General features: G+C 47.3%; 1 protein-coding gene across 1 annotated transcript in view; it reads right to left on the minus strand.

Annotated features, from left to right (window-relative positions):
- The window catches only part of si:dkeyp-44a8.4 (collagen alpha-1(XXIII) chain), a 155592-nt gene that overhangs the window by 23821 nt on the left and 111120 nt on the right, over positions 1–20651 (minus strand). Inside the window, exons 3-7 of the mRNA XM_036547747.1 lie at positions 17570–17614; positions 12826–12833; positions 11297–11323; positions 970–996; positions 514–540 (exon numbers count right to left, since the gene is read on the minus strand). Coding sequence (XP_036403640.1) covers positions 514–540; positions 970–996; positions 11297–11323; positions 12826–12833; positions 17570–17614 — 134 coding nt within the window. The remainder of the gene's footprint in view (positions 1–513; positions 541–969; positions 997–11296; positions 11324–12825; positions 12834–17569; positions 17615–20651) is intronic.

Consider the following 20651-nt stretch of genomic DNA (forward strand, 5'->3'; position numbering starts at 1 on the left):
CATCTTCTTTTAGAGGAATCAAGTGGTTAGCCATGTTTGGAGAGCGTTACTTTTAAACAACGCCTACTCTGTTATAAATGGTTTATATCCACACCGGTAAATGGGGTTTCCCTTGGCTAAGGCGGTTAAACAGAGGGCTGAATATAATGGCTTTTTAAAGGCCCCCTTTTTTCAGACAAATAAATTCCCTCCTCTCTGCTGCAGAATCCATTATTTCCAGCTCCCCTGTGAGTTCCCAGCCCATCCCTCTTCCCAGCCTCGACAGCAACAGGACCCTCGCTCCGCATCACTGGCTGACGGATGGGACAGGGCTGGAACCGTGGACCGGGGTGGGTCAGAGCGTTGGAACAGTCAGGGTGACGAGGGGGATACCCATGTGTTTTTGGCTCGTGTTCCTCTCTGATAAATTCCTCCCCCGTCACCCTTCCCGGGCAACACACCAGAGATGCGTCCAATGGCTTCGTCTCAGTTTGATCATCATTTCAGTAAGACAGACGAGGTGCGTGAACATACCTGACTTCCTTTAGGACCAGGGGGACCCTGTGAACAGGCAAAGGAGGACATTTACAAAGACAGAAGTGGTTAGAGTGGGTGATTAGTGTCAGAAATGCTGCATGTGTGCGGCGATACTGAAGAAAAGCAGTGCCTTATTCGGGGAAACCGTGACAGAGGGCTTCATGCCTCACTCTCTGTCTGCCATGGTAAACAGCACTGATGAAGAACAGGTGAACAGCTCGTCCTGGTATCAAAGCCATCCTTCCCTCTCATAGCAACCATTGTGCGTGTTTGAGTGCGTTTCTGTATATGGTATGTAAGGGTGTGCCTTTGTGTCCAAGTGTGCCCGTGAATGTGAAAGAGCATGTGTGTGTGCGTGTGTGTGCGTATCAGACTCATGAATCACACTTACAAACTCACAAACCTGTCACTATATCTGTCACCGCTCCCTGATCATATAAATTGAATACTCACTGGTTTTCCATCCAAGCCAAGGGGGCCCTGAAAGATGCAAAGATCAGTAGAAGACATATATTAAAACCTATACTTACGGGTATGAATTACACTCCTGACTCTCATATAAAGGGGGTCATTACGGAGGAACTATAAAGGGATAACCAGGAGTTGTAAATCTCAAGGACTATGCCAATTGTGCAAGGCTGTGGATCTACACTCTAAACTAAGATGATGTCATTACGAGAGTTCTGCTTGATAGAATCTGAATTTACAGTGCTTCTTCTTCCACAAAAAAATCATCAGAACAACTTTAAGAGCTTTATTTATTTTTGTTTATTTATGAAATACATCTGTACAAAGCCTACAGGAAAGGCAAGCAAAGATGAAAAGACTGGAAAAAAGGAGAATGAAAATGTGAAAAATACACAAAGGAGAGAGAAATTGTGGAAAAAAGCAATCGTTTATCATGTGTAATGTTGAAACCGTTTTCCATTCTCTGGCCCATCTAGTGTCTGTTCAACTGATTGCATTGGAAAACCCCAGAAACCCCAGTTTATCATCTATTTCAGGAGAGTCTCCGCCCTGTCCATAGTCTTAGACTGTTTCTGGACAATAACCAGCTGTTGTCTGTTTAGACAGCACAGACCAGCTGCTTTGCAGTGTTAAAGGAAAAGCCTTCCTCCATGACATATATCCACCTCTGACACCACAGCTCACAGTGCACAATCCCAACATGCATCACTCTGCCACTGGGTCAGGACCCATCATGCACTGCTCATTAAAAATACCTCCCATACAAGTGTACTCCTAACCTATCATCTGTGCCGTGGGCCATGTAAGATTTAGGGCTTTCCAAGGGCCCGTTTAAACAGTGATGTCATGGAAGAAAGAATAATAATTACAAGTATAAACAATGAACAAAGAAACAAAAATATATTCTTCCAATATTTTCCATAGCATACAGAGGTCATTTTCTCAACAGCGGAAATGGTTGGTAGGGCCTAAATTGCACTCTGCTCTGTTACTGATCTAATACAGACGTTAGCACATCTGTAGCGCCTTAACCATTTCATTTGGCCTTTGTGTTGGAATACCTCTGTTGAATAGATAATCAACAGAGGTATGTGAAAGGGTGAGTGCATGTGTGTGTAAGAGGGAGTATTGGTGTTAGGAAATCATTTTAGTCATGATGTCTCAGGGCAGAGGAGAAAGTCGCTGTCCACTCTGTCACAGGTGCTGAAATGGCAGCTGCTATCGTCTCTGCAAAGAAAAGGCGAACTTGTGTCTGGCTCAAGGCAAAGTCCATGAAAATGGAACCACACCCCTGAAGAGTTCTGCATGCCATAACAGCATGACAAAATCACATAGCAATGTGCCAAACAAAAAGGACATTCTTATCACTGTGACTTACTAAAACACTAGTACTTTGGTCCCGATTTACAATCATAAAAAGATAAAAAGATCCTCATTTTTCTATTAACGGCAGCAGACACAACAGTAATCATACTGGCTAACTGCTCCTTAATCATACTGGCGAACTGCTCCTTAAACTTCAGGAGTTTAGAGGTAACCAGCTAACTGTCTACTAGAAGTAACAAGCTAACTAACCAGTTAGCAATGGAATATTCTGTTTGACATTTTGTTGTTTTCCCACAAATATTTCTCTTGACACCCAGCTCTATTGTTTCTCACTGTCACACTGAGACAGATGGAAGCTGGCAAACAGAAGCCTGGTGGGGTCTTACTCTCATTGGTGAATAGCTTCTCTCCTTGCAAGTGCCTGGGATTCTCAGTCCCAACATTCTCAACACCCGTGACCCACGATAGCTCAGCGCTTCCAACACGTAGAAGTGAGCTAATAGCTCTGCAATAAACAGCAATTAACTGGCCCTCTTTGATGAGGATACTGGAGAGGCTCTGACGGCTTCTCTTTTGTGAAGGTGACCTGTAAGATTTGCAGGCACACTTAACAGCTATGAAATAAAGTTTACTGGATCTCCCGGGTCAGGTGAAAGATCCAGAGGAGCAATTCCCAAACCGACGCAGGCTTCTGAAGTGTTATTATGCCTTTGAACTCCATGGCTTATAAAGGGATAAATGGGATAGTCCCCCCCAATCTTAGCTATTTACTAGCCCCCTGTGGTTCTCAGTGTTTCATACAGAGCATCTAAATAAAAAAAAAATTGAAAAAACGGCCATTTTTGTATGACTCCCATAATTCCCTCTTAAAACTCTGATGTCTGATGTTGTTTCGCACACTCAGGCAGTCATACATCACCATTCTGCTGAAATGTCAACTCTCAGTCCGTGCTTCTCTCAGCATAACGCATTTTATCACTGTTCTGCAAAATCCTGTACATTAAATTCTACATCTTACACAATACCTGGCTTCCTGCAGCTCGGCCTCCTATAGTGGGAAGAAAAAAAGACTTCAAGGATGGACAACGAGTTCTCTCTCTGGTAAAGCCATTACCAGCAGAATGATGGTTGGGTTGATTTGTGGGCATCTGGCAGAGTTTAAGCTACCTCAACAGCACCATGACTCTCTGGGATCAGTAGATGAAGGGTAGCGAGGTCAGGGGCAACGAGCTCGAACCAGAGCAAAGCAAGTACAGGAAGGGCGAAACACACACCAGCGCTAACCTGGCAGTGATTTATGGTCTCTGACAGGCTACAGCTCCAAAATGCTGTGTGTGTGTGTGTGTGTGTGTGGTGTGTGAATACAGTACATGTTTCACACAACCTCCCCTCTAGTCCTCATTCCTTCTGACCATCATCACTTGCCATGGGGTTGGGGGGGGACCCAAAAGGGGCAGGTGACACCACAAGCACCCAGTCTCATGAGGAGTTGAAATAACGAAGCGGTATTCACATGCTGTGCCCCACACAAAGGTCCTCTCCTCACACTGACCACAGAAGGACGAATAAAGTCCTGGAATTCAAATAAAACAGGCCGAAGAAAGCCGTTAGACTAATGCCAAGATCTCTTCATTCTACACCGCTGAGAAACAGAGAGAGGACGGAGAAAGCATTATACTGCCTGTAAAACCTTGACTGGGTGACCTTTAACCCTCTGTCCATCATCTGTGTGCCTGCTGTCCTCTCTCTGCCCCAAAACCCCAGGCTTCCATAGGTCCCCAAGTCACCATCCAACTCCACTCATTCACAGTAAAAATTTGGAATCTGCACCCAGAGGTCCAGCCCCCCCCCCCCCCCCCCCCCCCCCCACCCCCATTGCCCCAATTAGCAGACTTTTAAAGCATGTTTTTGTAGATTTACTTTACAGCTGGATGGGGAATCGCTTCCCTGTTTAAGTTTCCCTGGGAGAAAATGCAGCGTTTATGACTTTCTCTTTGCTCAGAGGCCTAATTAGCCGTACAGCTTGTTTTAAGCGCTGAACCCCATCTGTGAACGAGGAGGAGACCTTCCTGCCCGCGTGAAGCAGACAACAGCCAGGTGGGACTGCTGATGGTAATTGCCTCATCTAATTAGTTTAATTGACCTAATCTGACACGACGGCGTCCGAGACGAGCACTAATGAGGGCTGATGAGAATGACAGAGCTCGTTTGTTAAACTTTGCAAAGTATTAATTACAGACAGGGGGAGGGGCTGCGGAGTCTACAGAGTCAGAAGAAAACCACAGCGGACTCTATTTATTACTTCAAATAAAAACCCTGACAGCTCTGTGGCTGCACCTGAATATACATGGCTGTCCTTACTCATTCCCAGAGTTCAACACCCGACAGAAAGTGGTTTGGAGAGAGAGAATGGGAGGGACCAGCTGGGGGAGGGGTGGGGGGTCGTGTTTTTGGTGACACCTCTGGCCACGTTGCCTACAAAGTCAGTGGTAGGGGGATCCAGCTATCGACAGTCCTGTCACTGACACGGGAGATTAGAAAAACGCTTTGAATTGGATCATCTCCGTGGGGAGTACATTGTGATCTTTCTTGATGAGGCTGTGATCCTAGTCCCATCAGGGTATGGGGAGAGAGGCAGGATGAGGCACATCTGGATCCAATGCCAGTAGGACCCTCAGAGACTGGATTTTTTTTAAATCTGTTTTTCCATCTCAGAACAATTCTTTTACTGGATGTCTCTGAGCTAGAATACATGTCATGCTCCTCTCTCACAGGCATCCTTTTGATGGCTGACACATCCAGCACAAAGCAGGCAGTTTAAAGCATACCACAGCCATTCAGGCACATCCCAGCTCATTGCAGTGTCAACATCTCCTTTTGGTCTGATCAGTCATACGCAGAACCCCCTCATTTTTAATAACCCTGCATCGGAGAGTCTGAAGTCTAGAGGATTCCTGGTGGCACGAGTAATTCTTTCTTCTGGCCTGATTCTCTCTTGATCGGTTCTCCTCAAAATAAACCCCATCCCACAGCTCCTCCGGTCCTCATTCAGCTGTCTGTCACTGATCCCAGACCAGCCCCACAGGGACTGGTTCTGACGTCCGCCTGCTTTATATGTCAGACTAACCTGTGTGGTGACCCGTTCTTCACACCCGGTTTAGGTCACACGCCTGTAAGATGAAGACATTCCTCCTCACCAGCCAGCCGCACACCACGAGGCCTATAGCTCCAAACTCAGTGATCTTGCCAACCAGTGCAACGGGCTGCTGCCCGGTCAGGCAGACAGCCCTCTGTGGACAGCAGCCACAGATATCAAACAAGCACTGCCTTGCAGCTCCCGGGCACAGGCAACAGATAGGAAGTCCACTGGCAGAAGGCACAGACACACTACTGGCATGACAAATATTCAGTTCGGTTTTCAGTATCAACCTCCCTCTGTGTGTACAGGTTAGAGCAGCGTTTCCCAAACCTCTCCAGGAGGACCCCTTGTCCTGCATGTTTTAGATCTCTCCCTGCTCCAACACAGCTGATTTAAATGATCAGTTTGCTATTAAGCAGCTTCAGAAGTTTGCTATTAAGCAGCTTCAGGAGTTTGCTATTAAGCAGCTTCAGGAGTTTGCTATTAAGCAGCTTCAGGAGTTTGCTATTAAGCAGCTTCAGGAGTTTGCTATTAAGCAGCTTCAGGAGTTTGCTATTAATCAGCTTCAGAAGTTTGCTATTAAGCAGCTTCAGGAGTTTGCTATTAAGCAGCTTCAGGAGTTTGCTATTAAGCAGCTTCAGGAGTTCATAATGAGTTGATCTTTTGAATCAGCTGTGTTGGAGCAGGGAGAGATCTAAAACGTGCAGCACAAGGGGTCCTCCAGGAGAGGTTTGGGAAACGCTGGGGTAGAGGATTCCTTCAGTATTCCCTCTCCGAGCTGAGAATGAGGCCGTTGGAACCTGAGGACCAGGCTGTTGGAACCTGAGGACCAGGCTGTCAGAACCTGAGGACGAGGCTGTGGGAACCTGAGGACGAGGCCGTCAGAACCTGAGGACGAGGCTGTGGGAACCTGAGGACGAGGCTGTGGGAACCTGAGGACGAGGCTGTGGGAACCTGAGGACGAGGCCGTCAGAACCTGAGGACGAGGCCGTCAGAACCTGAGGACGAGGCTGTGGGAACCTGGGAAAGCATGGGAACGATGTGAGCATGTGCTGGCTGTGTTTACACAGCGTGAACGCTCTGTCAAACTCTGGGCTCGATTGTTTAGAGCTCAAAATCGCGCCAGACCGAAAGCCAAACCCACTGACGATGATTAATGGCAGAGGAGGGTGATAGGGATACGTGAGAAAGCATGAGTTGAGTTGGCCTTTATTCTGTGTCTGTCAAGCGGCTGAGGGTTTGGCGCTACGGGCGCAAACTAATGAGTTCATGCACAAACGCCATGCGAATCCCACCTGACCGTCCCACACACCCAACCTGACCCTGCTGGGATGTTAGGGTTAGAATCAGGGGTGGCCATAAGGTCACCTTGCTGGTTTTGTGATTCAGTTTATGCGCCCTCAATATGAGATGTTTTCAGGAACCCCCTATACCATAGTCCCCAAGCTAGAAAAACCGCTGCCTTTTTCACGACTAGTGTAAAAGTGCCACAAGCCCACGCTCTTTCACATCAGCTGTTTCCGAAATCCTCCCCGCCCCCTCCCGCCCCGCCCCCACCCTAACCTCTCCTGTCTACACCTCTCTGTTCTCACAGCCAGGTGCAATCCCTTACACAGTCCAAGCCAAATAAATGTTGCTCAATGCGGAATGTAATAGCCACCCCCTGAGGGTTTGCATTCATTAATAAATACCACAGGGGTCATTCCTTTGGAAATACATTTTTGTCTAGCAGAGGGAGGGACAGAGGGATCTGAGTGGATCTGAGTGCGGTCACATGAAGGAGCAGCGGGGTACAGAGTTTCAGGAAAGAGACGGATGCTGACCCAAACTCCCTTGCATCAGTGAGCGTAACAGCGCTACAGCTGCAACCCCGGCTAGCCACACGTGTATCCTGCTCTGGAGCGAGGCCTTTGCTAAGAGGTCTCAGGATTTGGACCCACTTCACAGGCTCCTGTGTTTGTTCTTATTTACAGTGCAGGTTGCCAGAGAATGGAGCCAGCTCATCTGGACCTGACTGAGACGGAGAGACCTGCTGATGCAACTTAAAAATTAACCATTTGACCACACTGCTGTCCCCATTACTTAGTTTAGATTGATGAATACTTAAGATCAGACATAAACAGTAGAATAAATAAATAGTAGAATAGAAGAGTCAGTTCCTGTAGTGTATCACATTCGCCTCGCACGTGAAAGGTCCCTGGTTTGAAACTGGGTGGGAACAATCACTTTCGGGGCGGCAGTGGAGTGTAGTAGGTAAGGAGCAGGATTTGTAACCGAAAGGTTGCCGGTTTGATTCCCCACTGGGGCAGTGCTACTGTACCCTTGGGCAATGTACTTAACCCACAATTGACTCAGTAAATGTTCAGCTGTACAAATGGATAATGTTGTTGTCCAGGAAAAAAAAACTGTATCCGATGTAAGTCGCTCTAAATAAGAGCGTCAGCTAAATGCCAATAATGTAATATAATGTAACAATGTAGAAACTCAGACTTGTATTGATTTCAATGTGAGGCACTGCTAGACTGTTTATACACAGGCATCTTACACTGCCCTACACAGAAGAACCAATCTGGAGTGGGGGGGGTGAGATGAAACCATCAAAGTATAGGGAAGTGAGGTGAACCAATGAGGAGTGGGGAGGTGGGAGGAACCAGTCAGAAGTGGGTTGGTGATAATGACCATTTAGGTGTAGGATGAGAGACTGCAGCAGTAGTGAAGGTAGATAAAAATGTTCTGGGCCTCACTGAGAGTGTAACAGTAGTAGTGGCAGTTTAGCCCGGCCTCCAGGGCAGCTCTTAGTGGTGCGCACGCCTGCCTGCTGCTCCCATTTCACACTCTAGCAGGGCCACAGCTCGGGACTCCTCGCCAGTCATCGGATTAAGAGCGCTATGATGCCGATCCTCATGGGTGGCTTTTGTTCCGCTACTAACCAGAAAGGGGAGTGTGCATTGTAAATAATAATGACCATGGACCCCCCTACCTACACACACACACACACACACACACACAAAGACACTCTCCACACACACGCACACATGCACACACACAGTCCCCCCCCCCCCCCCCCCCCCCAAACAAAACACACAGACGAATGCAAACACACAGCCCCTCCGCGGACGTATAATTAGGAGCAGGCATTTCCCGTCAGGAACGAGAGCCGGGCGGATCTGGGATCTGGGAATGGAATGGGGTGAAGGTTAGAGTGAGCCCCAACACCGGGAAAAAGACCAGCTCAGTCAGGGGGGGGTCAACACCCCAACAACGCCACAGTGCTCTGCGGCTCACACCAGAACACGTCATCACGAGGCTCCATAGACGATCCTGTGCTTCTGGACCCTGCCTTACGCAAGATCTCTGCATTATATCTGATTTTAATCAGAGTTTTATTTCGCTTTTGCAAGGGCATTATCTGCATGTCAAAAGAATGGGGTCTGAAAAGCCTGCGTGTTGACTTCTGAGTGAATTCTGTGAGCAGTGGGGCTCTCGAATAACTCTGAAGTAAACACCTTTTAACTAAACAATTACAGCACAGCATGGAAGTCACAGCTGCTTATTAGCTTCTGTAACACAATTCAACATTCCGTGGGGGGTATGTGTGTGCGTGTGTGTGTGTGTGTGTGTGTGTGGGGGGGGGGGGTGTTCCAGTTTACACAGATGTCATGTTCTTAATGAGGAACAAGGAAAACCTTGTTCAAACACTGCTTACAGGGACTAACTCTGAGGAATACATGGCAAAAGCTGTTATGACTAAAACACCAATCAGCAACAATAAGACCACAGACTACGCTAACTGAAAAAATATTTGTCAGTGTATGACAAGCAGTAGCTCCTCATTAATCACTGAATAAATCTAAAACTTATTCTCTACACATCCACCAGGGGTCACCATATAATAGATTAATAGAAGACCTCTGCCAAATTTTCACGTAGTATTATAAATTCAGTATGCTGGCATTGGACTGAGAGTAATTACTGGAAACAAACTTATTTATCATTAAGTAAACATTTTGTGATCATACCCCATTGATGTTATTATTAAATTACAGTTGTTGCATACCGTTTGAAATAGTTTCAGGTGAGCTGGACACAGTCCATGAATTTGTGTCAAGCTCTCAGGGTAAAAGAGAAAGCTCCAGTAAAGACAGTCAACAATAAATGAAACCCAGAAAAACATGTTGCGGATGTGAGCTTTGCACTGAGAGTACTGTAGTGACCAGGAGGACTGGCAACAGGGCAGTGAAATCATGACAGAACACTATCCCGACAGCTCTATGGTGGTGACAGAGCAGCGCAGTTGGGGCAGTTGTGCTGTAAAGTGGCAGAACCCTGATGACAACCCCTGGTGACAGCATCACAGGTTTGTGAGAGGAGTAGGTTAAAATATGGCAAGTGGCACTCAGCTCAGCAGAACTGAGTTGTGACAGGACATGTGGAGGCAGTGTGGTATAGTGGTAAGGAGCAGGACTCGTTACCAAAAGGTTGCTGGTTTGATTCTCTGCTGGGGCACTGCTGCTGTACCCTTGACCAAGGTATTTAACCCACAATTTCCTCGGTTAATATCCAGCTGTATAATTGGATAATGTGAAAAATTGTAACCTATGTAAGGCGCTCTGGATAAGAGGGTCTGATAAATGAAAATAATGTAATAATAATACTAATAATAATATTAAAGAGCATCACCGTTATGAACTTCGGAATAGTGTGAGCCCTGAATCGTGAAATGGGCTGGCAGTATCCTAACAGAGCTCAGCTGAGACAGGGTAGCAATAACATGACAGGAATAACAAGGGGCCTTAAAGATGACACAGCAGAACTGTGGCAGTGCTGAGTCATGACAGGAGACCAGTTCTGTGGCGGCGGAACTGCAGTGTTACAAGGCTGCCGGAGCATTCCGAGACGGAGCGCTACTCTGAGCTGCAGTAAGGCAGAGTGGCCCCAAGGGGGCAGTGGTGAGGCGGGTGAGTGGACGCACTTGTGCACTGGCACCACTCCCTGCAGCCGCATCCATCAGGGAGGAGTAAACAGGGAACGAGACTGGCGGCTCCCAGCATGCATTCTGTTTACAGAGACACAAATAGTGTGGAGGAGCTCCACCGCTGACAGAGCACTCCCATCTGTGTTCAACCACTCCCCTGCTGGTGACGACATGCGCACCGCCGTGGGAACAGGGCAGAGAGGGAAACCTGCGTTCAGCACTCACGCGGTTTACCTCATTAATGCCAATGTGTGTGTTTTTTCATGCTTTTTTTTCCCTTTTAAACAATGCTTTTTCCAAATGCCAAGTGCATTAGGCTCGTCTCACCACAACACCCTCTACAGTCATGCAGAAGAGCTGAATGGACACAAACGTAATCCTCTGCTGAACTCGCACGCAGCCAACAGCTATTTTTGTCCCCACTAAAAGTCCCACAATGCACCACATTTGCACCACAGACGCTGCTATTTTTTAAGCCAGGCTATAGAACTCAGCCTGCACTTGAGACAAACACCTTACTAACTGAGCCACTCAGGATCCCGATGCCAATATGTGTCTGATGGAGACAGAGATATGGGGTAAGTGAGGAGGGGTACTGAATAATATTTTAGTATGCACTGTGAGGTTCAGTATAGAACGAGGACAGGTAGAACTGACAGAGGACAGAGTCAGAACTCAGAACATCTTGGAGAAAAGCACAGTGTGGAGCTAAAAGAGACAGGTAAAAACACCTGAGACCTGCTGGACAAAGGGAATGCTCTGTGCTCTGTGCATTAAGGACACAGTTTCTCTGAATATGGGGCGGGTTAGAGGAAGCTGACAGGAAGAGATGGTCAAAAAAGCAAAGCATAGCCAAATAAATGGAAATTTACCGGGTACCCATCCCGTCCAGGAGTGCCCTGTTAGGTTTAGAGAGAGTACACAACAAGGCAACGTTAGGACAACATAGAGACAACATGACATTGAGCACATCCCAACACTATTAGTGTGTGTTAACGACCATAGCGTTATGGGGGCTACTGATGCTGTAACACAGTCATATTACAGGGAAGCACACACATTAATGTTTTCTCACACCCTAGGAACATGCTGGTGAGTCCTCTGTCAGACCTGTGTGTGATTTAAACATGGTTTCCACCAAAACCTCAAAAAACATGAGTGCTCTTTACTGGGATTGTAATAACTGAGCCATACTCTGAACACTGATGTTTTGAGTGTCTAAGGTATCTGTTGTACTGCTATGTACCCAGGGATTTGATACTGCAGTTCAATTGACATGTTGTAAGTTTATATATACATCCTTTCTCAGAGACTTATGCCTTCTTAAAATCTTATTTCACTTTTTATCTAATAACTATTCACTCCATTTAATTGTGTAACAAATAATCAATGGGATGTGGTCCAAACAAACACATTGTATTTATACAATCCATAAAAGCACAACTATGCATTATAAGACTCGTTTTGTTTTCCTCTACAGCCAGAAACTGACCCTGAGGGATCTGCACAGATATGTGACAGTGGTCCGTGAACAGCAAGACGCAGGTCTGAGTAATGACTGTTCTCATTGGACCGAGACTAAACAATCGGGGTCCAGAGTGAGTCAGAGCTCAGCGGAAATCGCAGGGACGAGCCGTTGATAAAAACTGAGTTATCCTTTCCACCACGAGCAGGACTGCATCGTTCTGAAGGATCTCCACGGTGCGCAGTATGACATAGGGGCTTTTATCCGCTGTGCGACAGCGTTAATATTAGCTATAGGAGGGTTTTACCAGAGTCTGTGCTCTTTTGATAAGTGATGCTTGAATATTATATATCATTGAATGAGTGGGCAGCTGTACAAGCTCTCAGTGCTGAGCTCCCTGCAAACAGACATCTGTAATGGCTTTCTGTAATTGTAATTATATCCCCACAGAGGAAAATAACTTGCAATTATTAGACTTCTAGGCTTCTCCCTCGTGCCTTCTTGGACTACTGAATAAACGGAAAGGTGGATATTGTGCTCATGGGGATGAAGTGGGGGGGTGGGGGGTGGGGGGGTGATGCGGTTGGTAAGGGGGATGGAGTTTGGGGCCGTGGGCGTTGCCAGGGGTGACTGAGTCCTCCTTTGTGTTCAGCTTTTTTGTTTTTATTGGTTTTCTGCCAGAGCGTTTAAATACAGTTACTGGGGGAAAAAGAACCTGTAAGGAATGGCGCTGTGAAGCAAAATCGATGAAAGGGTGATGCTCTTACCATCCACAAACATGAACAAGGTACATCGAGACTTACCCATTTTGGGAAGCTGCCTGGATGTGAACTTGAACTGAACCAAACTGGACCAGACCGGTTTGGACAGTTGGGTTTTATACTCACACACTGAACTGTAAACAACCATGATGATGAGATGATGAGAGGTACTTACTGGAGATCCTGGAAAAAAAGAAAAATCAATCAATTACTAGTGTGAAGCTGACACACGATGACCACCACATTCAGTGAAAATATCTATGAAAGAGAGAGACATGATATCTTTGATCTGAACTCTTTAAAAACATTTTACTGGATATTTTGTACCAGAAGGCCTCTTTCACTGTTTACACATTTGACTGGAATTAATGGGTTTCGTTATAACGGATAGTCTTGCTTTCACTGTAGAAAGTATGTATTTTGAATTTTGACACAAGTTGTTTTTAAAAACCTTTTCATAGAACATTGAACACCTTTACTGTCAGTGTAAGTTCAAAGAGCACTTACTGTCTTGAATTTCGAACCAATCATGTTCTGCACTGCCTTAAATTCAAGTAGCTTTCAAGTGATGTCCATACATCAAAAAGGAATGCTAAAAAATAATATTTAAATTCATGTGGTAGCCAATCAAGGTGCTGAAGTTGGAGACAATTAGCCAACTGTTAACATCTGTGCTCTGGGAATGTTTAGGACTTTGAGGCCTTCTGCTCTCAAGACCAGATCAGAAACTCATTCCCAGGATATTCTGTCTGATGTGCCATGCCACCACAATCAAGAGAAACGGGCTGAATTAAAGAAAGATGCAGTTCCTCTCTTCCTGTCTTTTTTCGTTGCCGTTATAATTTTTTAATTTGCTTCGCATAGAGAACCCAGAACATCATACAGAAACATTCCTAATTGACCTGTTTTATCCCCAAGAATGGTTCTGCAATTAAGACACAATTCATCTCTGAACTTCACCAGTGCAGTATGCGTGCTGACAACATGACACAGAGAGGCTTATTTTTCTCGTTGTAATAATTGGGAGTAGCTCAAGTCACAACGAGCCCCCTGAGACAATTCAGTCTGATAATCTGAAAGATTGCATCAGGGCAGGGCTTTGCAATATCGTCAACACAGTGTTGACGATAGAAGCAATAACAACCAACTGACGCATGGTGAGGCTGTGAATCTAATGTGCCCAGCCTCATTGGAAACAGACTGTTATAAAGTTCAATGGTTTTTCGTATCCAGGCTCGGAAAAGAAAGACCTGGCAGCAAAACCGTGACACTTGTTTACCAGCTGTGTAGTTATCTCCCCGAATCGAAACACAGGGATCGGGTTTAACAGACGTCTGGTTTGAAGGAGCTGTGCATCAAGGCTGGGGGGATGAGGGGGTGGGGGCTTGGAAGGGGGGTGCTGTGTTATGGTGGGGCACCAGCTGATCTGCAGTGACTCCATGATCTCCATAATGCAATGGCTCAGCTATGCTTTCATCTCCGTTTTCTCAAATCACACAGAGCTTAAAGTGTCTGATACAGAACCCTGTGCCAGCACAGAGTCAGCTTTTGGCTGTACGGAGCAGCGTTTCGGGTAGGCCCTGCTTTTAGCTCGGCCTCGTAAATGCAGTTCATCAAGTTGTCTGAAGGATCTCTCTCCATTCTTGACCCGCCATGCTCTCTGGGGATTACGCCTGGCCGTGGTGTCGGTTAGACTCCGTGCTCCAACATGCTCAGTAGAAAGAATGAAAGCGCAGCTTTGGGAACGCTGTCAGCCGACCCTGGATACGGCCATCTCTGAGGCTAACGAATCATAAATCTCCCAGACCAAAGGAGAGATGAGCCCGCCTTTTAATGCTGGAATACACGGGCCTGAGCGGAGCCAATCACAGGCAGGCCAGGCCACGGCCTGTCAGCGTTCGGTGAGAAACGTCCAGGGCTTGGACCAGACGCAGATTCTGTCGGGTCAGGAGGTCAGGCCACAGGGTGGACAGAACCCAGGCCCGTGTGTCCGACGACGCCGCTGTGGTCAGAGCGCTTAGCCTCACACAGCTCCAACGCAGCGGCCAAAGTCAGCACGGAAGAATGGACTCAGAGACGCCGGCTGTCCGCTGTCTGTATGAACCACTGAGGAATCCGAACACAGACTCCAGGAAATGACAGACTGGACAGAGACAGTCTGGAGTGAGCCAGAGAATGATAGTCCGTGTCCCACCCTTCAACAGCACCAGTGACGCTGTTGGTTGAAGAGCTTTGTCCAGTAGAACCAAAATGGGCAGGTATCCAGGTATCACCAATCAGAAGCAAGTAATTTGACACTGCTGCTGTCTGATCCAATTAACTGCCCTTGTTTTGGTGTGCATTTGGACCAATCAAGGGCACGACCCATTGTGGGTGTCCTAGGGATTTTCAGGAATATCTAATCTGAGGTCCTGGTCTGAAGAAAAGGACCAGTGTACACTCTCATTCAAATCCACTGATGTATATTGATTGGATTCAGTCCTCTTTCTTTAAAACCTCAACTTGCAGGCAGCCATGCAAACAGGCCAGACCTACATGGGAAGCTGCACAACTTCAATGCAAAATTTAACAGCTTCACAGTCACTGCTCTCACCTCTTGCCATTATGGCATCAACTTAGACAACACAGTGAAACACAGTAAAAGGAGTGAAGGAATTGGTGGTCAGTACTTGCAATGAAAAGTCCTGACAAGCTGCTGAGAGCGGCTGTCAGCACAGTTAGGAGGCCCTGTGGCCCGAGGCACAGACCAGTCCAGAGAGGGGAACAGCCCAAACGCCAAGCCACAGTGAGAGCCGCACCAGTGACTAGCCACACAGATAGCCAGGAAGCGGCTGGAGACTTCATCACATATAAGGGCCTGCCTCCCTGCCACAAACACTTTCCCAGAATGCACTGTGCTGCCGTGCCTGTTCATGTGGTGAACACACTCTTGTGTACCCTCTGTCCCTCTCTCTCCCAGCATGCTTTGCACTGCTGTCTCCGCTCTCATTGGGCACACACACTATTATGCAGCAGCCTCTTTCTCCCAGCATGCACTAGCAACCGTTTACACCAGGAATGGGTTACGCCTGCAGAGAGATGCTTGGGAGGTGACTGGAGAAGAAGGCCAAAGGAAAAGGGCAATGCTAAGAGTCCATTGGAGGCATCTCAGCATGAACCGCATCTTCATTTTTTTTGTTTTGTTTTTGTCTCTCTGAGGATGACAGGAAATCCTAGCAGGACACGGTGCACGGATGAGAGGGTGGTGTCTTCATACAAACCAGCTGAGGCTGCTTCATTACATGGAAAGAACAAAGGGATGGAGCTAAAGTGAAACCATGTCGACTCGACTTGGAGAAAACAGTCAGTGTCTCGGCTTAAAGGGAACATTTTGTCCGCTGTGAGCTTCTCTCCATCAGCTGCATCGACAGCATGCACATCAGTCCGCTAGCCGACACTAGACTTTTAATGCATCAGCCTGACACAACTCAAAGCACTCATACAAAAAAATGTCATCTAGCTGTCCGTCTGCGGGGATGAAGCTAACTGTTCTTCATTAGCTAAAAAGGCTCCTTCAGACCCAATCTGTCTGGACCAAGATCCGGTGGGGCGATTATGTCAGATATGCCTTCAATGTGAAACTGATGAAACCTGTTTTAGTTTTGCCACACGATGGAAGCTGGGGAGCATCAGGTCTGGCTGCCCAGCTGTCTGCTCTGGGTGCATCCGGATCAAAGAAATTCCCCAAAGTCCCCAATCAACCACTGTTCTCGTGGAGGAATATCCACTGAGCAGTGTGGCTGTGTGCTGCTTCAATGTAATTATTCCGATTCTGCCTGTAAATGATTTTTTTTTATCATTCTGAGATCAGGCAAATGGATTCTGAAAGCATCTACAGTGAGAGGTCTGAAAACAAGAAGGAGATAAGAATGCATAGTCTGGGAGCCAAAGAAGGGAGAGAGAGAGAGAGAGAGAGAGAGAGAGAGAGAGAGAGAGAGAGAGAGAGAGAGAGAGAGAGAGAGAGAGAGAGAGAGACGGCTTTCTGCGACTGATCTGGCTGACTGATCAGTGATGACCCATGTCTGAATCAGCATTGACGGACGGGATCTCGTCTGTGAACGGAACGAGAATGACTCTGAGCTGACTCATGACCACGGCGGAGATTTCCCCTTTAGAAGCCTCCTGCCAGGAATCAGTCATAAACTCTCTGTAATAGGGCTTTCTGGTACACCACTTTTTTATGAGACAGACACAACACAAACACAAAAAATACCAAATTTGGAATTAATGAGGCGCTCGCTAATAGTATAAATATGGGCACACAAATACTCCAGAGAACTAAATCAAATCAAAGTACTGTCTGGGCCTCAGCTTTCCCTGACAAATCAGAAAATGTCACAGGATAAATTGCATCATCCTTGCAGGAGCTGTAGCTCTGAAAGGGTTAAAGTGGAGATCTTACTTTAATTGGCAGTGGTTTTGTGTTATTAGCTCCTAAATAAGCATTTAGCCTAATAATTGTTACAAAGGAGGGTAGTCTTGCTGGCACAGTGAAATCCCATTAGAGCAGCACCATACAGCCACTCCCCCCTCCTGCTCCACCGCTACCACAGGGCTGAAGTTACACTAAAGCTAATACTGAGGGACAGGCTGCCTGCTGGATCATTTAAAGTCAGTCCCATGGTTCACTGACTCTCTTCCACATCCTGCCTTATGGGGAGAACACAGGAGGGGATAGAAAGGGAGAAAGGGAGAGAGACAGAAAGTGAGAGGGGGAAAGAGAGAAGGAGAGAGAGAGAGAGAGAGAGAGAGAGAGAGAGCAAAAGAGAAAGAGAACGGTAGAATAGGAGAAAGGGCGAAAGAGCATGAGAGAAAAAAAGAGGGAGAAAGAAAACAGGAGACAGAAGAGAAAGGGCGAAAGAGGGAGGAGAGAGACTCACCAGGATCGCCTCGTCGCCCCATCCTGCCTCGCTTCCCTGGAGGGCCTGTAAAGAGAGGAGAGTCTATTTTATGCCTTTGAATCTTATATGGACCGAACCGATTCTTTCATCTGAGGCTGTGGCCTTAGAAACGCTACGCACAGTGCGTGCATCTCCGAATGTTTCAACATGGTTCCGCAAGACCTGCTCCATGCACATCTGGACCCCGGCGTCCTTCAGAGCAGGAACGTCTGGGGTCCACATGAGGGGCCCTGACTCTCAGGCCTGCGTAGGGGCCGGCGGAGGGTGGCGCTGCGTGTACCCACCGCGTTACGCAGAGCAAAGGGGCGTCACACTCTTTTCCACAGGGGTCTTTAGAGCACTCACTCTGAGTCAGTACCTTTGATCCTCAGTTAGCTGTCTCTTCCCAAAAAACATCACCTTCTGGAACTGTTGCAGGAAAGCAGCCTGCATTCAATATGTCCACTTGAGGGTTCTTCTTTGAACGTAGTGTTTAATGCACATTTTATAGACAAAAACTTGACCACACAGCACAGTACTACCCATACCCTTCCCGTAACCTTAACCCCTCCCTTACCCTTGTTTAAAACATATAAGGCACTGCTGTCTGGAGCACACCTGTGCACATGCTAGCTACAGTGGAGTGCTGCTGAGAAGGTGGAGTGGAGAGAAGCAGTGGCAAGAAACCAGCACACCGATGATCCATGCCATTCACTGTCTCATCCAGCAAAACCTCTCCAGCAGACAGAACCGACACCACCCCTGAAGGCCAAAGCAAAGCAAAACATTCAGCCCTCTTCTCTGTGTCCTGTAAGTACCGTCGAGTAATGAGATCGCGTCAGACAAACACAGGATATACGTTTCACTGTTCTCACGTTGGAGAAAGAATATCTTTTATAGGGTTTTATATACTGTGAACATTCCAAAGCCCAGAATCATTTCTGAGATTTATGAGCTTGCGGTTTCTTGCAGGATCCACGAACCTCCAGGAGTTTCTGCTGCAGACGCTTCAGCGCGCGTCCAAACACCAGTCCCACCCACCTTCAGGGCCTGAAACAATCAGTAGCTGGCTCCTGTCTCTCTTAACAGACACTAATGTGAAACCCCCCCCCCCCCCTCCCCCCCAGCCCACCCCCGGGCCATGCCGCTTCAAACATTACACTGTGAAATGGGAACCATACCTGCGGTGGGCTTCTCGAGCTGAGACACTAACAGGCTCTGGTTTTGGACATGCTTTACTCGTTAGCATTATTGGGAGTTATTGTTTCAGCCTAATCAGCTCCCTGCTGCATGGGCCCCCATTAAAGACTGAGCTGAGGCGGGATTGGGGGTGGGGGGGGGCATCTAGGTTTCTCTCTCAGACGCTGGAAGCTCCCTCATGCTCCATGGAGACACTGAACTCTCACTGGAGGCTGAAGGCCCATAAGCAGCCTTCTCTTCTGGGCCCCGGCTGAAGCACGGGTATTAATAGGCTATGGAGCCCAGTACTTCCTGATCCCTGCCCATAAACACCGCTCTCGTGAGCTGGAAGTGGCACCTCAGAGCTGCGTTCTCGGGGAGGCAGAGGTGGCCGCCAAACGTTTATTTTTTGCCGTGAAATCCCTTTTCGTCTCTCGGTTAATGGCCCTGCCCCCCGAGCACGAAGGCCAGCAAGAGTATCAGAAAAGCCCGCCCAGCTGTGAAACCCGAATGCCTGGTTCATCGTACGCGTCAGTCTCAGGAGGTAAACAACATACAGGGGGCCATCGCCATCTGTGGATGAGGGTATGATTCATGATTTCAAATACTCGCACCAGACAGCACTTACCGCTCCAGGCTTCTCTCCTTGTTCCCGGGCTGCAAAAAGTGTAACAATAATCCTCATATTTGCTGAAATTCATTCCACATTACACTGCGGTGCTAGCATTATTACACCATTATCTTCTGCTCACTCTGTAAGTGATTGTGTCAGAAGCTCACTGTGTGCTGATGTGTCCATATCCCTTGAATAAGGTACACCATACTGTGTACATATTCTCAAGAATACTTAGAAATCACCCATGGGTTCTACATTATGTGAACGTGTGGTATTTGGGACTTGGGCACGTCGGGGTATAGACCCTCCAATCCAAGGCTGTGAAAACAAATGGGATCAATAGATGCGGTTGGGGGTGTTTTTGTGATTCTGTGATCAGTAATAAAAAGCAGGAGTTTCATAATCACGGTTATGATGTATGAGGCAACTCAGTCGCAGCTAATGTGTCCGTGTGTGAGCGATAGCTCCAGGGCACAGAATCTCTGGGCAACATTAAAGATCATGACTTAATGAGAAAAAGTTTCCCTTAGAGCAAGATCCAAGCCACAGAACCGAAAATGAGTGGATGGAACAATTATAGAGCAGGCAGTGGAACAAGACTTCCAACAGCACCTGCCCATACACCCTCAATCCAGCTACCTCACCTGCCCTGGTGCCCTCACTCTACCTGCCTTTCCCATGCCATAACCTGCCGCCAACTACTCCACCTGCCCCCTGGAACCCATCAACACCTGCCCCAATATCCTCAATCAACCTACCGCGCGTGTCCCGGTACCTTCAGTCCAGCTGCCCCATCCATTTCATTAACCTCACTTTAACTACCCCACAATCCCCAGTTACCTCTCCCTACTTACCCCACCTGCCCCAGTTCCCAAATACACCTGCCTCCTGCCTTGGCGCATTCTCTGTATATCAAAGGTTTGCGTCAGGGCTAAATCTCCATCAAAAACAACCTGTGGTTTTTTTCTCACAGTGTTCAGTGAGGTATAGCTGTTAAAATATGGACACAGTGTATTGACAACACTTCGCAAAAATGCACAATTACGCTGTCTCAAACCAAAACCATATCATCATTTAGCTGCCACAAACACATCCAGAAACGAATCCTTACTCTCAACAGGAGAAATGACCCTATTCTGCACTGTACTTTCAGAGGCTGCATTAGCCTCCTATTTTGTTTTAGTTTGCCTGTTTTGCCAATATTATTGACCAGGTCACAGCACACACTGGAGTCCTGTTCACTGTTGCTGAACTGGCATTCATATGCTTCCAATGTTCCCAAGGCCG

This window comes from Megalops cyprinoides, chromosome 16 (genome assembly GCF_013368585.1).
Source record: "Megalops cyprinoides isolate fMegCyp1 chromosome 16, fMegCyp1.pri, whole genome shotgun sequence".
Classification (NCBI taxonomy): Eukaryota; Metazoa; Chordata; class Actinopteri; order Elopiformes; family Megalopidae; genus Megalops; species Megalops cyprinoides.